Genomic DNA, 16,190 nt, shown 5'->3' with positions numbered 1-16,190 from the left:
TGCAAAGACTTGGAAACAAAGAGAGAAGAGTAAGAGCAGTGGATTTACATGGTAGAAACAATCTGGGCGACTTGGAAACAAAGAGAGAAGAGTAAGAGCAGTGGATTTACATGGTAGAAACAATCTGGGCACAGAGAGAGAGAGGGGGAGAGAGAGAGAGTTCTTAACAACTGTGCTTACTAGGACTGAGATAGCAGACTATACTACGAACTCTCGAGCTAGAAGGCAGCTGGAGATAGAGACTATGCTATGCACTGTGCTGTGTGGTGAGCTACGAATTGCTGAGTTGCATACTGGGTGAATGATGAAACTATCAAAGCTACAAACTACTGGGTGTGCCAAGATATAAACTACTCACAGAGAGAGGACTATACTACGAACTCTTGAGCTAGAAGGCAGTCACAGATAGAGGACTATACTACGAACTCTCGAGCTAGAAGGCAACCGGAGATAGAGACTATACTATGCACTGTGTTTACTGGGCAAATGATGATACTATCAAAACTACAAACTACTTGGTGTGCCAAGCTATAAACTACTCATAGAGAGAGAGAGAGAGAGAGAGAGAGAGAGTATAATGGCATTTACTTTTCAGGGTCCTGCAAAGAGAGTATAATGGTTTGCACATCAAAACATTACTCTCCTTTGCAGGGCTGAGGCTGCAGCTGTCGCTAGCAATTGTTGAAAATAAGCTGACGTTAGGTCAGAGCACAAGCAATCCAATCCATATGAAGCCTGCTGGAGAAATGCAAGTCTGACAAGAAGCTTTTCACAAAAGTTGAAAATAGTAGCAGAATAAATTGCTTAGCAAGGGATACAAAAGTTGCATTGCTTGCACAAGTGTCAAGATACCAGAATTCCCACTTCCATCATTTTGGTAACAGTAATGCCGATATTCAGTTACAATGTAACACCTTTCTACAAACTCTGATAGCAAAATGAAACAAAAGGCAATGATAAAGAGAGCTGTTAGAATTAAGGTAGCTCACTTTTGCAGTATTACCAAAGAAACAAGCCTTTGGACGCCTGACTCAAAACAGCAGAAACATCAGGCATGGATAAAGGCTGCAGATGTAAAAAACTAGATATCAAACATCTGTACCGGCCATGTTCTCACTATCCCACATGCCCCAACAGCAGAAGTTTCCAGAGAAATGTCAATGCTTCTATGCCTGGAACTGCGAGCTATGCTGATTCGACCTTTTACAAAAAAGGCTGGTGAAGCAGCTGTACCAACTTCTTCAACTTTAGGTACTTCTGTTGAATGCAGTTCAGAGCAAGATAAACACACAGGTTCTCGAAAGGTAAGGAGAGTCTGTGACCAATGTGTCTTTGGAGAGTGAGGAGAAGTAGATAATACAACAGGAGTCTCTGTACAAAACCTGCTTGTAAAACATGTATCAAACCACACTACCAGTCCATAACACCACACTGAATTACTGTTTTGTGTGATAGCCTTGCTGACTGCAGTTGGCTTCCCATTCATGCTTCCCCAATTCTTCTCCACAGATGGGCCAGAACATACATTTAACTGAAAAGAAGACGTGAAATCCACATCCTCTTCCTTCATGGTCATAAGGTCAAACGCCTACATGCAAAGATCTTGAAATGTTAGAATTTTGTTGCCAGCCTCTGCTTTCAACTGACAAAAATGTCCACAAGCCAATGTAAAAACAAAAACACATAAGTTTCTATTTTTAAAACCCCAACAGTTAACAGGCAATAAGACAGACATTTAAACACAATTAGAAGCTAACAGCACATTTGCATAATCTTGTGATCATAATCAAGTCTGAAGCAGCCTAAAACAACAAGCAGGAAAAGCAAAAGAAAACCTGAATGAGACAAGGATCTGTGACAACATCCTTGCTCTCTATAGCATCCACAATAAGTGATGTAGCTGCATCTTCAAGAACCTCGTGTCCTATACATTGCATGTCGAAACCATAAACATTTTCCCAGAAAGGAAGACTGGTGCCTCCCAGTCCAAAGCCAGCCACATACTGCAGTAACATAGCCACAACAAAACAATGGCCTCTAAGATCACCAATTAAGGAGTAATGTAGCCAATAAATAACCTTGTGCAGAAACCAGAGATAAAGCTCACCATTTCAGCAACATCTGGAAGTATAGCACCTCCAGGTTTTAACCAGCGGTCACGTGCAACTATAACAGAATTCAACATTGACTCGAACAGAAGACAGTATCCCATCCACTCACTGACCAGAATATCAAACCCATGTGGATTTACAAACTTCGACAAATCCAGCTCTTCTATCATTCCTTGAGCTATTTTTATCACCCTCTTGCCACAATCATTGTTCATTTCTGCAGAATCACTGAAACAGCCATTTGCTTTGGCTACCTTTGCAACGCAGTTATTGATTTTAGAGAAATATGTGACATGATTGAATTTCTTAAAAACAGAGCATTAATTTGATGCTTTGAAATGCATATTCTGCACAGCTAATACAAAGCCCAAGTATGAACAGAAAGATAGAGGTTATAAACAGTAACCTGTTCAGCAACAAGTGCCATTTTTTTGCTTCCTTCTACTGCTATAACTCGCTTGGCTCCAGCCTTTGCTGCAAATAAGCTGTGTCCATCACATAAACAAGATAATTAAATATTCAACAAATCATATGTTTTCAGGAAAGTACAGCATGGCTTCCACAAACCTTAGAATACCCGTCCCACACCCCAAGTCCATCACAATGGCACCTTCAAACAAAGAGGGATTCCTTGAAATTGCTCTTTGATACGCCTCTGTTCGTATCTGCATGAACTTGTCAGTTTCTCAATGTGATATGCTACATTTCTACTCTACCCTCTACACATCCCCATGCACTTGAAACATACCCCACATACGAATGAAGGGCATACCTTGTCACTTAGCATTTCCCTGTGAATGCCAAAAGTGCTATAAGAACCAAAATAGTTTTGATTAATGTTGAACCTCTCTTTCTCAGCCACTTCTGCAAATGTAACTTTCAGTTTGTCTTTCTGCCTCTTCCTCGTGACAGACTGCAAAGCATCAACTAATACCTCTGTCTGAGGTACTGGATCAATGTTCTCAACAGAATGATTCATCTCAGCATGACCATTCCCAGCACCATTCGCACCCGATATTGACAAGGAAACATGTAGCTCCTCTGTATGTGAATTGTTTGATTGAGTTGACCCTGACATGCTACTAATTGTCAGGCTGTTCATTTGATCTGTTGTCCCATCAGCAAGATCCATACCAGAAGTGCTGCCTTCTTGGCTAGCAACACCCCCCCTGGTCAACAAGCAACTCTCCAAATCATTGTCATGTACCAAGCTCATGAGGTCTTTATCCACAATTTCCCCATCACTATCATCATCCAGATCCTCTTCAAAGCTATAAAGAAGTGAGTCACCGTCCAGAAAAGGAGTTAAGAATTTATCATCGTGCCAAGGAAGCTGGTTGTCAGCATTATGTCCATTTTCCCTTTTATTCAAGTCATTCTTACAATATCCACTGTGATTGGCACTTTTCAAATGCTGAAGGAGGCCACCTTGAGACTCACTGATGAGCTCACAGCTCCAACATGTGCACCTTGCCACCTGAAACAATGAGAACTATAGGTTAGAAAGATTTGAAGAAGCTCAGAAAGTATTATCTCACGCTCGCAGCTCAACAGTGCCACAAAGCCTTGTAAACCCAAGAGTTTGGTAGACCACTATGAGGTAGACAAGAGCATAGTTTTTTCATACATGAATCAAACGTCAAATGCAAATGCATATGAAAGTATGAAACGAGTATGATTCAGACCCTGGACCTGAATCATACGTGACCCTAATCTTTAAACATAATTTTAACAAATTATGAGAAAAGTATTAAAATTACAAGCATCTTCAAAACAAACTTTGAGAAATTATAATAGATACCATGTGCCAATTTCAAAATAAAAAATATGTCCAGACTCCAAAGAACAATGCACAACTCAAATTAGAATATTGAAGACTGTCTAAGGCAATATAGAAGGAGACCTTATTCAAATTTTGCAACTATTACACTCCAATTATTTTTTAGCAAGGCTCAAGACTGGCCAGAGAAGATGTCTACACATTGTATTTTTTTGGATCCATAAAAAAACCATAAGAGCGAGAGCAAGGGACTTGACCCCCCCCCCCCCCCCGGCACTGCAAAAGAACCCCGCTCCACCCAACTCCCAACTAACTCCTCTACAATACAGCACACCCGTCCCCCAAAAAATTTTGCAACTATTACATTCCACTTATTTTTCAGCGAGGCTCAAGATTCGCTAGTGAAGATGTCTGGACATTGTATTTTTTTGGATCCATACAAAAACCATAGACCAACAGCAAGGGACTTGACTCCCCTCCCCTCCCCCCCTCTCCAGAGCCCCAAAAGAACCCCACTCCCAACCGACTCCTCTATGATACGGCACACCCATCCCCCAAAAAAAACTCTCTTCCAATGCTCATGTGGAGTTGACCAAGGCTCAGTCTAATTGGGACAAACTAAATGCCAAGTTTTGATCTTTTCTGTTTCTATCTTGCACTACAGCCGTGATAGCTCACATCGAGCACTTGACGGTGGCTAGAGAGATATGGCTGGAGCTCAATCAGATGTACAACTAGATGACCTTGATGAAGAGGATTTTTTTGGAGGTGCAGATGCGGACCTTGTCCATGAATAAGTCTTCTTCGCTTCGGGAACACATCAACTGTTAAGAAGACTGCTAGGGTTTGCGCTAAGGATGCACAGAGTGTACGACCACCACAAAAACACGAAGACACAGACACAGAGGGCAAAACTCAAACCCTAAACGCAAAACTCAAAACTCAAACCCTAAACGCAAAACTCAAAACTCAAACACAAATAGAAGAAGGGAGAGAGAGAACACAACTCTAAAGTGAATGAATGCTGTAAATGAATGTAAGAGTGTACAGTGTGCTCAAGGGCAGAGCAATATCGGAGTGTGACATCCACCGAAGACGGCTCCCAAGTCTGTGACCACCAATCGGAGTGTAGGAGTGCTGAATAGTGAATGACAGCAGGCTGGTCACCAAAACGCAGCAGTCTGGAGACTGGAAACTAGAAAACGCAGCAGTGTACCACCGATCGAGGGCCGAAAACTGTGCACAGTCTGTTGTAAACAGCAGGCTGAAACAGTATCCGAGAGTGTCAGGGCCTGCAATGCTGAAAACACAGGCTGGCTGACCCTGAAGATGATAGACAGCAGGCTGAACAGCAGTCTGGGACAGTTTGGAGCAGTCGCCAATAGCTGAGAGCTGTCACCTACAGCAATGGACAGGCTGAAGATGATGTGGCTGCAGTCCATGATGGTTGGACAGCAGATGGAAGCGGGCTGCAGGCTGGAAATTGGGCGCCAACAGCAGCAGAGAGTGTGTGGGCTAGTGTAACCTGCAAAACAAGGATGATTGCTGAATGGGGGCAGCCTATCTATTTATAGATGTGGAAGGGTGCCCCAAAAATTAGGGTTTCCGCTAAGCTTTCTCGAACCGCTTCCCGTTTTAGGGTTTTACTCTAAAATAGCATTTTTAGTGTGTTTTGGGGCTGTTTAAGAGGCTAATTAGCAAGTAATGCATATTTTAGCTCAACATCAACAAGCTTTGAAAGCTTCAGATGCAGGTTCAAAATGCGGGGAAGCCTATTTCCTCCAAAGACATGGCGATCACATTACTATCCCAGTTGCCGCCACAATTCGGTACTTTTTATTCCGCCCTTATTGCATCAGGGCAAGAGTCGACCATTCGGTGGGAAGAGTTGGTTCCTATGGTCTTGGACCAAGAGGAATCCATGATACTTTTGCCCCCGCTGCTCATATGGCGACTATTCGAGTTGTTCTTGCCTTGGCTAGCCATAGGGCATCGCCTGTCTATCAACCAGATGTGAAGTCGGCCTTTCTAAATGGTGACTTGCAAGAGGAGATCTATGTTGAGTAGCCTCCTGGCTTTGGATCCTCATATCGGAAAGTTTACAGGTTGAAGAAGACCTTGTATGGCCTCAAGCAGGCTCCGCATACATGGAACGAGAAGATTGACTCGTTTCTTTGGTCGAAGTTGGAATATCGGCGCTCCAAGGCTGATCCGCAGCTTTATGTGCACACTTCCGAGGTTGGTCGTGTGTTGTTTGTGTTATATGTTGTTGATTTGATTCTGACAGGGAATCATGCATAGAAGGTCTGAGAGACCAAGACAGCTTTACATCAGGCATTCGAGATGACGAATTTGGGGCTTCTTAATTTCTTCTTGGGTCGCGAGATTTATCAGTCTCAGAGGGGGATTTTCATCTCTCAATAGAGGTACATTTAGAAGCTCTTGGTGACTTTTGAGATGAAGACTTGTCAGCCCATTACTACTCCTATGGACCCAAATTGGAAGGCCACTTCACACTCAGATTCTCCCGTGATGGATACTTCTGATTGGATCCCTGATTTAGCTTCTCAACACTCGTGTTGATCTTTGTTTTGATGTGGGTCTTTTGGCAGGATTCATGACTGAACCCAAACAGGTGCATTGGCAGGCTGTCCTGAGGATTCTTTGGTATTTGAGGGGGACTTCTAACTTAGGGATTTCTTATTCCGCAAGTGCAAATGCTCCTGATCTGGTTCTTGCAGGTTGGAGTGACTCGGATTGGGCTGGCAATGTGGACCACTGACGGTCTACTACGGACTACTGTTTGACCTTGGGTACAGGTGTTATCTCTTGGAGTAGCGAAAAGCAGCCCACAATAGCCCTTTATTCTACTAAGGCGAAGTATCGGGCTGCATCTTCCACCACATGTGAGGTTGTGTGGCTTCGGAGATTATTGGAGGAGCTTGGGTGCCCCCAGACTCGTCCTACTCTTCTACAGTGCGACAATGAGAGTTGCATTGCCTTGGTACAGAATCCTGTATTCCATGCCCGGACGAAGCACATTGAGATCCAATATCACTTCATTCGAGAGAAGCTTCTGGATGGGACCATTGATGTGAAGTATTGCAAGACGGAGAATAATCTTGTAGATTTGTTTACGAAGGCGCTTCCCCAAGCTCTTCTTTAAGTTAACTCTCACAAATATGTTTACGAAGGCACTTCCTCAGGTTATTCTCTAACAACACTCCAGATCCTTGAGCCTTACATCACATCCCAAATCTAAGAGGGGATGTTAGAGATTAGTCATCCCCTCGACTAGCATTTCTCGAGCTACTATTGGTGCAATCAATTTTCTCAAAGGTACTCTCAAAGGGCATTAGGCATTTTTCCTAGCAATTTGGGTATTACTTCCAATAATCGCCAGTATCCGAGCAAGTTTCGTAGATAGGACGCTACCATGCAAGTAGGCTGGTATTTTTCATATTTATTGCAGCTGCTCAATCAGCCAGTTATAGTAGCATTTGGCCACATTTGGCAAGTCGGCTAAATCTGGCAGCAGTCAACCAGATTTGATTGGACAACTTACCATATTTTTCTCTTTTTTATTGGCTATATATAGCCCATTTCAGCCTGTCCTTCCTTAGTTGGTGATAACAGGTTGGTGGGAGAGATTCGGCTCAAGTAGATGCACCAACAGCCCTGGTACATCTGCCCTCTTCACTTCAACATTCATTGTCTATAGATTTATACGTTCTTCTATCTCGTTCCTCTCTCTCTTTCTCTCAAGTTTATTGTCTTTCAATCTTGCCCATACGTTTCCACATTCACTGCACTCTAACATGGGGCTCCTCCTCATTTATCATCATCATTGACTAAGTGGACTCCCTGTTGCAGAGAGGAGTAGGTGCCAATGCCCATGCAGCCAATGACTCACTTTTGTAAGTGATTGTCTCATGTTTAATACATGGATTCCATTTTCCGAGCATTCTTTTGAGTTCTCTTCTTTGCAGTGTTCTCTCTTCCTTTTCCTTGTCTTGCATTACAGATTATTCCATTGCTGCATCCACATCTGACATGGTATCGTATTTCAAGTTCTACGCTCTTGCTGCTGTATTCAACCAGCTCCTAAGTATTTTTCAGCCTGTCTATGGTTCCGTACAGCCTGCATTTTCAGCCTGCGACAGCTGTTTCACCTGTCCACATCAGCCTGCAACACGTAATGCTCCATTTCAACCTACGTTTCAGTATTCTTCTCCTAAATATTGGCTGAGCGACTATCTGAACAAGTTATCTTTGCTATTTTTGGCACTTTTTGGCTGTGTTTCCCACTTCTTTCAACAATAATCCTTATTTTCTGATCCAATTTTGATTATCATTGCATGTGAACTCTCCCTTTGTGCACTTCTACTCATGGTAAGTTACATGGACCTAACTATCTAACCTGGAGTACTGTTATGAAAGCCTGGCTTGTACAAACATGGTTATGGTACATTGTTTGTGGAGCTATTCTCCGTCCTCAACATCCTTTTCCACTTCCTAAAGATTTTGATGAGAACCATAAGGAAGCTGTGTGCTTCCATGGGATGCAGATGATGCGCATGCCTATTCTACTATTCTTCAATGCATTTCTAAAGAAGTTCTACTGGTGGTTACCTCCTGCAAGACATCTTCCAAAGTATGATCCAAGCTTCGAGACACCTTCTACTATGCATGCAATGACCCTTTATGGCCAACTTCAGCACATGAAGTTTGACCTAAGAACACCATTTGGTCATTTTTCACTCCGTGTTACATAGGTATAGGACCAGCTTCGACACATGCACTCTGCCCTTCTAGAGGCACATCTCATGGATACAGTACTACTATACACTTCCCCCAAAGTTTGGAGTGGCAAATGCTTTGACAACGCGGACATCATCTACACTTGTGAGCTTCACACATATGTCCTCAATGTTGCTTAAGCATGAGGTATCTTTGCATCTCCAAGGGAGGCTTATGTCTCATTATGGATGTTCTGGTGAGGCCTTTATAGCTTCAGAGAGGGGTGATAGGAAGAAGTCGTCGAAGGCCCACTGTTATCACTGTGGAAAGAAGGGCCACTTGCAGAAGGACTGCAAGGAGTTAGCAGTCACATGGAAGAAGAAGGAGAAGAAGAAGAAACGAGATGCAAACTCCTCCAACAAGTCATCCTCTTCCTCAAACTCCGACTTCGATCCTCCAACCAAGGAGAGGTCCAAGGTGCAGAAGGAATCCACTTCTTCAAATCTTGAGAAGGGATTGTTTGCCCCTTCCTCTACTACTTTCTAGTGCCGATGATGCAATGATCTCTCACAAAGAGGAAGTGTGAGTGGGTGGTGAGATGGGGTAGGTAAACCTCATCTATTCAAGTATAGTGGTGCAAAGGTTCCAAAGAGACATCATTTACGCATTGACCGAAGTCTGTCACGTTTATATCTTGGAGCTGGGATTGACATCCAGGTTCATAATGCGCTAGTTATTTGACAAAGAGCAAGCTTGGCTCCTAGTTTTGTACTCACATGAGGGAACACTTTGGCGGTCTGGCCAAAGGCAGGGAGCAGGGAATCCATGATCACTTATGTTCAGTAGCATTTTTTACAAGATGGTCTTATATACTACTCCAAGACATTAATGGCGGACACAAATGCATCCTATGGTTCTTCTCTATTTTCAAAAGCTGATACAATCGACATCAACATTATGTTCTCTCCAAGGCATCTTAGTGGTGGCTTGATCACTCACTGCTTGGGTATCCATGGTTCTACTCTGGTGGTTCTATGTTGTATGGACTATGACGAGTCATTCTTCTTGTATCATTATATCAAATCACCCATGATCTAAGAGAGGATGTTAGCAAGATTTACTCGTGTGAGTCAATGCATGTCATTTACGACCGGGCACATTGTAGTTATTTTAGGCATTTTTTGTTGTGGTCATTTCAAGTTAGTTTAGCATTTATGATGTCAATGCTAGCCGATGAGCACTAATTTGGAGCCTATGTTACGCTTTTATATAGTGGGGCTCCTCATTTATCATCATTCACTAGGTAGACATCCTATTGGAGAGAGGAGTAGGTGCCAATGCCCACACAACCAATGACTCACTGTTGTATGCGAATGTCTTGTATTTGGTATATGGATTCGATTTCTCAAGCATCCTTCTAAGTTCTCTTCTTTGCAGTGTTCTCTCTTCCTTTTCTTTCTGTCTTGTGTTCAGCAGTTCATTTCAGCACTTGTTTATGCTTCTATTGTTGCATCTACTTTTGACACTCCATTGATACTAGTTAAAGGATTAGCTTGTCAATTTCAAGCCTCAAGAGGCTAACATATTCAAGCAAGCACAAAAGTTTTGTTGACTTTTGGATTAACTTAATAAGGTTGGCAAGACCATTGAAGATGATGATTACATGATGAAGTTTGGACATTCTACAAAGCTTCCAAGTTCAAAGCAACAAAAAAACGGTCAACACAAAGTGGGAACCTCCAATTGTGGTTATTGGATCATAGAGGAAACGATTGCTAAAAGCATACGAATGATGTCATTGAGTCTTAGTAAGGGTCCTACTATAGACAACTCTTGAGCTCATGGTGGACAAGTCTATGGTAGACCAAATTATTCTCCAACAAAAAACGATGCGTTACACATTAAATCTTCATTAGCTCATTAAAATAGCTCCAAAACTAAAAGATTACCAAAGCTTCTATGTCCCATAAGCCAAAATCCTAATTTTGGGAGGATCCACATCTATAAATAGAAGGCTGCCCAGCCACTCAACTCATACTTTCTTGCAAGTTGCGTCAATCTTCCATGCTCTCTACAACTATTGGCACCATAGTTACCAAGAACAAGGAATTGAAACAAGAATGAGACCCCTAGGAATAAGGGGACGCCTAGGGTTGGGAAATAGGAACGGGGGGAACAATATACATACACACACGTGAAGAAAATTCAGTCAACACGTGGAACCTAGAGAGAGAGAGAGAGAGAGAGGTAGGTTGCTACATGTTGAGGATGGCATGTACCATGAGAAGGGTAGGCCTAGCTAGAGATGAATGGGAAGCTTGTATGACCAATGGGAGACCAATGCAGGAGAAAAATGAAACAAATGGGCAAAAGCAAAAGATAAGTTGATTGTTTTTCAAGGAACCACCATTCCAATTAGGGAACGGCAACAAGAACAAATTGGAACACAATGGAATGGGCTGAAATGGAAGTCTGAACATGTTGGAGCATTCTAGCAGCGTTTCACCAGTAGATGCCCATCGGAACACATTAATCTATTCCTAAGGCTTGGAACGAGCATTCCTTGTTTCTATGGTTGGCACCCTATTTCCAGCCTTCAGACCTCTTCCATCAGCTAGCCAGCCCTTGCTAACTACAGCAGCTGCACTCCCTCCAGCACCAAGCAACCTAATTCCAACTGAGACCAACCACCTAGCACCTTCCTATAGGCCACATTTTGCTGTTGCTTCTGACATCATCAGCCAATCAACATCTTTGCTGCCCAACTGCCTGCATTTACTGCATATGCAGGCCACCCTTCATCATATCAGGCTTCCTCGGATGTCATCCAGCCTCCTATTGTTGCTGCCAATGATCAGCTGGTGACATCATCTGGGTAGTTACACTACTGCATTTGCCAAATTCAGTCTCCAAACTGCTAAATTTACGTTTTGTAAAACAATAAGCCAATGAACTTTGCTAATATCAATGGCTTCAAGTCTCCTATTGCTATTTTAGATCAAGAAGTGAATGAGTTGGATGCCAACTAATTGGAAGCTTGTGTTGCTTAAGTTGCTACCTACAATGCTTGCTTGTGAATTGAAGCACTGCATAGTTGCATGAATGGTATTTGGACCCCAAAACAAAAACAACAAAATGAAAACATTTCAAAAACTCCAAGGAAATTTTGGGACCTTTCTTGCTTTTTGTTTAGGCTCTCATTTTAGTCTTACGTTTTGTTGCTTAGAGGGAGGGGCCCTAAACTTTACCCAATTGTGTTTCCACTTCTTGCTAACAACCAATGTGCTTCAATTCGTTATCTTTCATTTCTAGCCTTCAAATTCTATCTTTACCAAACACATTTGCAGCTTATTTCTCTTCCTTGCAGCCATCTTTAGGGAGAGGGTGAGAGTCACACAAGGATTTGTGTAGCTATAAGATGGTAATAACTCTTGACTCCTAGTAGCAAGTAGCTACTAAATAGTGTGCGTATTCCATATATTCAGCAATGTAAGCATCTAAACATGTGAAGGCTTAAAGTAGCTAATACCATAAAGACATGCACACATTTATTTATTGATTGAGTTGTATTTTGGGCTCTCATTTTGTTGTTGCAAATCGAGGCCAAAACCACATTTCATGACTCCAAAATGTATTTCAAAAATTCATGGTAACTACTAACTATGAAGCGCTAAAGGTCTATTCCTCTCATGGGATCTCTACACAAAGGCATTTTTTAAGGTTTTGAAAAATAAGCTTCAGCAGATACCATCACACCTTATTTACCTAAGACAAGATAGTTTTATCAAGGGTAGAAATATTCTGCACAATATATTTAGTATTCGATAGAAAGTTAATTGTGCTAGGACCTTTGGTCAAGTGGTGGTCATGACAAGAAAAGCTTTTGAATATTTCACCAATTGATGTCTACTTTGGGCTTTGGTGATCAAATGATTTACCTCATTGACAAGATTAGCTCTATTGGGTTGTGCATGTAGCACTTAATGGGAGATTGCAAAGAAATCTCACTTGCTCCACTAGACAAGGATGTCCTTTGAACCCTTTGTTGTTTGCCTTCATGATTCATCTCTCACTCACTCCCCTAGAGAAAGGATGTCCTCTAAGCCCTTTGTTTGCCTTGTTGATTGATCCAACGCTATCTTTGTTGGATAATCTTGCAACCAACAGTAAGCTCATTGGTTTAATTCCTTTCAGCAGAACAAACCTCCTTGATCAATATCTAGATAAAAATTCATTCATATTTCACAATGCAAACAAGTCTAATATGGACATGGCATTATGGGAAATTTCCACAGTGGCCTCATATCTCTATATTAATGCCCAAAAGTCCATTCTCACCAATTGTACAAAGAGAGACTTTGCTTTGGGCTAGCAATCCCCTAATGCAATTACTACACAATGGGGATCTCCCATTGGTGGATGCAACCCCTAAAATTCTACTAGATTTGGATGCCCTTCCTCATCTGAGAAGGTTCATGTGTTGAAAATCTTAGGGTTGGCCTTTACATATCAATCTCAAAGTGCATTAGACAATGATGACAACCAAAATGATCTCGTATGTTTTGCCTTAGTTCCCAAGGAAACACACAACTTTGGCCAAAATCAATGCAACCGATTAGATCCCTATCCAAGTTTGGGTGTTCTGGTAGCATGTCACTGTACCTACTTACAAAGGTGGGGCAGCTTCAATGGATATTGAGTGTCACATGGAAACTTTGTAGATGGCTTAGCCTTTATATTTTTTTGTGTAGCAACACCCTTGAGGGCATATTGCAAGGCTTCTATCAAGGAGGCTTGGATTTCCCATGACAATACTCGAATTCACTCTCCCACTTGATTGTTTGACAACTCTATTTCACATTTTGACCCACTAATAAGTTTAAATAGGATGTGAACTCTCTTTATGCTAAGATTCTGGTCTGTTCAAGACTGCTTGATTCACTACTGCTATGCAACAAATTACACAAAAAATCTAATTTGAGAACAATGTGAGATGTTATGATTCCTCACCAATCTAGGGCTACTTCCTTCACTTTATTCACAAGTAATTTAGGACTGCAAACGATTACAAATTGATTTGGACTAAACCAAGGAAAAATTTCAACAATGTCTGTATTGCCAAGCTTAGAGGATTCGTCTTCCTAATAAGACTCATCTTTCGTGCATCTTAAGGACTTTTTAACATGCTCTACTAATCAAGACAATTACAAAATGGTGGAGAACAAGAGATGGGCAACTAAAAAAGCAAACAAAGTTTAGTCATACAAGGGCAATAAATCTAAGTAGTAAGAACAAATACTCAAACAATGAAAATCAAGCATTTCCTACCTCGGGGAAGTGTTTGCCCGAAGGGTTATGATGAGACCTATCATAGTAAATGTATTTTTTGCACATGCGATAAGACTTTCACTCTTCTGCTTGTTTCCTACCAATGGGGCTTATTTTCCATCTGTGAAGTTTTGTGATACGGTGGCGTAGTTGGGTCTTGGGTAAAATGCCATCAACTACCAGCTTACAGCCAGTACATCCCAATCCCTTGCACTTTTGCATAGCATTGGCCTTTGCTAGTAGCCGTGTAGCTTCTTAGATTGTGTACTAGCTGTCGTTTTAGTTAGTTTCTTAGCCGTAAGACCCCTCGAACATTATTGAGAAAAATATAACTGAATCAGCTAAAAAGAGCTCCATGCTACAAGTAAAAAAGGTCACAGCTATTGTATCTTGTACAGACATTGTTAGTATTGTGGTCTACATCTCGAATGAGTAAACTGGAACCGCTAAACCCTCATGTTTACCTACCTGAGACCGTACGTAATTGATAAGGCGCAAGCAATCGTAGAACTGCAGCTGATGGTCCCGCCGTAGCTTAAGGAAATCGAAGGAATGCTCGCTCGCACAATGCTGGAAGACGAGGCCCGAGGAGGAGAAGTGAGCCTCGCAGAAGAGACATTTGACGCCGCCATCTCCGACCTCGTCCTCCTCATCGGCCCAATCCTCCCAGCCGGCTCCGTTGTCTTCTTCGTCTTCTTCTTCTTCCTCTTCTTCGTTTACCCTACCGCGAGCGAGTGAATCCAGTTCTTCCTCCATTAGACCTCACGAGTTCCTCGTACTCTACTAGGGCAGCCTCAATGTAAACTGAATTGCAATTGATTGAACAAGGTTTAAAATTCTAAACTTTACAAAATTTTTAGTTATCAAAATCGCCAATACATGTAAGTTGATTCAAAAATTTAGGTAAAGGTTTTTGTATTTGCTACAAAAAGTTTTTTATGTGAACCCTACGTTAGGGTAGAGAGACTACATTAGGCACCCTCAAGTTCTGGTGCTTCAATTTCACACCTCAATCTTCTAAATGTGATGTACTACTAGGAGCAAGGGACATGCTAAGTTAAATTATGTACAATTTTGAAGTAATGTCTTCCCCCCACCCCCAAAAAAAAAAACCAAAAAACAAACCATGTGAGAGTTCTCGTCACACAATTGGGAGGCATATAATCTTCATCCTTGAACACATCATTGACATGTCCCTCTTTCCTTGAACACATAATTGGGAGGCATATAATCTTCATCCTTGAACACATCATTGACATGTCCCTCTTTCCTTGTGTGGAAAATCATTACTCAACACCCTAGGTATTGGAACCATTGCTAAGAAATATATCTCTCACATGCCTCAATTTGTTGGCTATGTCCGAACAAGATATTTGAATGTAGAACAAGGGAGTGCCCCAAAACTCATTTGTTCAATTACCCATTAGCACATATGTCATTACAACGGTATGGTAACATTGTGATTCTTCTTTGAAAATTTACCCCTAGTTAGTTTACGTGCTTTATCTCTATGGCATAGTTAGTTTTCATACTCAAAACATTTTAGGGCATTAGGTACATGTCTCCTACTCTTCTAAGAAAATTTGGTAGTTGGGACTAAGATGACCAACTTCATTGCAATTTTAGTGTGATCTTTAGTCTCCTCTTTCTCCTTATCGTCTCGTGTCCTCAGCATAACTATTTCGAGGCATCGGTCTACAACCTACTCTTCTCCTAGCTTCCTCCGTTACATGGATTTTCAAGTCATGCAACTACTTTGAAATAGCTTCTATCTTATCCACCATTGAGACTTCCTCTCTTTGTGGGACATATGAAACTCCCTTTGGATACCACATTTTGCATTACATGAGAGACTTTAGGGTTTTGGTCCACATTTAATTTCCCTAGCCTAACCATTTTCCACTCCTTCTCAATAGCAATCTAAAATCTATGTACACTTTTGGTTTCTTTAATTCCACCTTAAGACGGAGTGGGTCCTCAAATTGGTTATGCATCTATTCAACAAGGCCTTAAACCCTTGAGCAGATTGCTCCACACTCTAGTTCTCCTTTTGCACATAAAACAATAGCTCTCTTCATACCATGCTTGCATTTGTCTTTGTAAAGGTCTAAATCAAAGTCATGGCATCCTCATAGTCCACTTCCACTAGCAACCCCCAAAAGAAGGCCAAAAATATGTTGCATTCATATGCCCATAAAGAACTCCTTTTAGAGGAGTGTGCCCTCCTTGCA

At 41.7% G+C, this 16,190-nt stretch overlaps 1 protein-coding gene across 1 annotated transcript; it reads right to left on the bottom strand.

The window, feature by feature from the left end:
* Positions 1 to 950: 950 nt before the first annotated feature.
* On the bottom strand, positions 951 to 14,771 carry PRMT3 (protein arginine methyltransferase 3). The gene is made up of 7 exons (XM_087664468.1): positions 14,428 to 14,771; positions 2,884 to 3,588; positions 2,679 to 2,776; positions 2,518 to 2,596; positions 2,108 to 2,365; positions 1,836 to 2,003; positions 951 to 1,588 (listed from the first exon to the last, which is right to left on the bottom strand). Exons 1-7 carry the CDS (start codon positions 14,713 to 14,715, stop codon positions 1,082 to 1,084), a joined length of 2,103 nt encoding a protein of 700 aa, XP_087520594.1. The 5' UTR covers positions 14,716 to 14,771; the 3' UTR covers positions 951 to 1,081.
* Between the last annotated feature and the right edge of the window lie 1,419 nt (positions 14,772 to 16,190).

The sequence above is a fragment of the Lygodium microphyllum genome, chromosome 23 (assembly GCF_053477565.2).
Source record: "Lygodium microphyllum isolate KBCC chromosome 23, Lygodium_microphyllum_v1.1.10, whole genome shotgun sequence".
Lineage (NCBI taxonomy): Eukaryota > Viridiplantae > Streptophyta > Polypodiopsida > Schizaeales > Lygodiaceae > Lygodium > Lygodium microphyllum.
The sequence above is the reverse complement of the archived record's forward strand: the minus strand, read 5'-3'. Positions and strand labels throughout refer to the sequence as shown.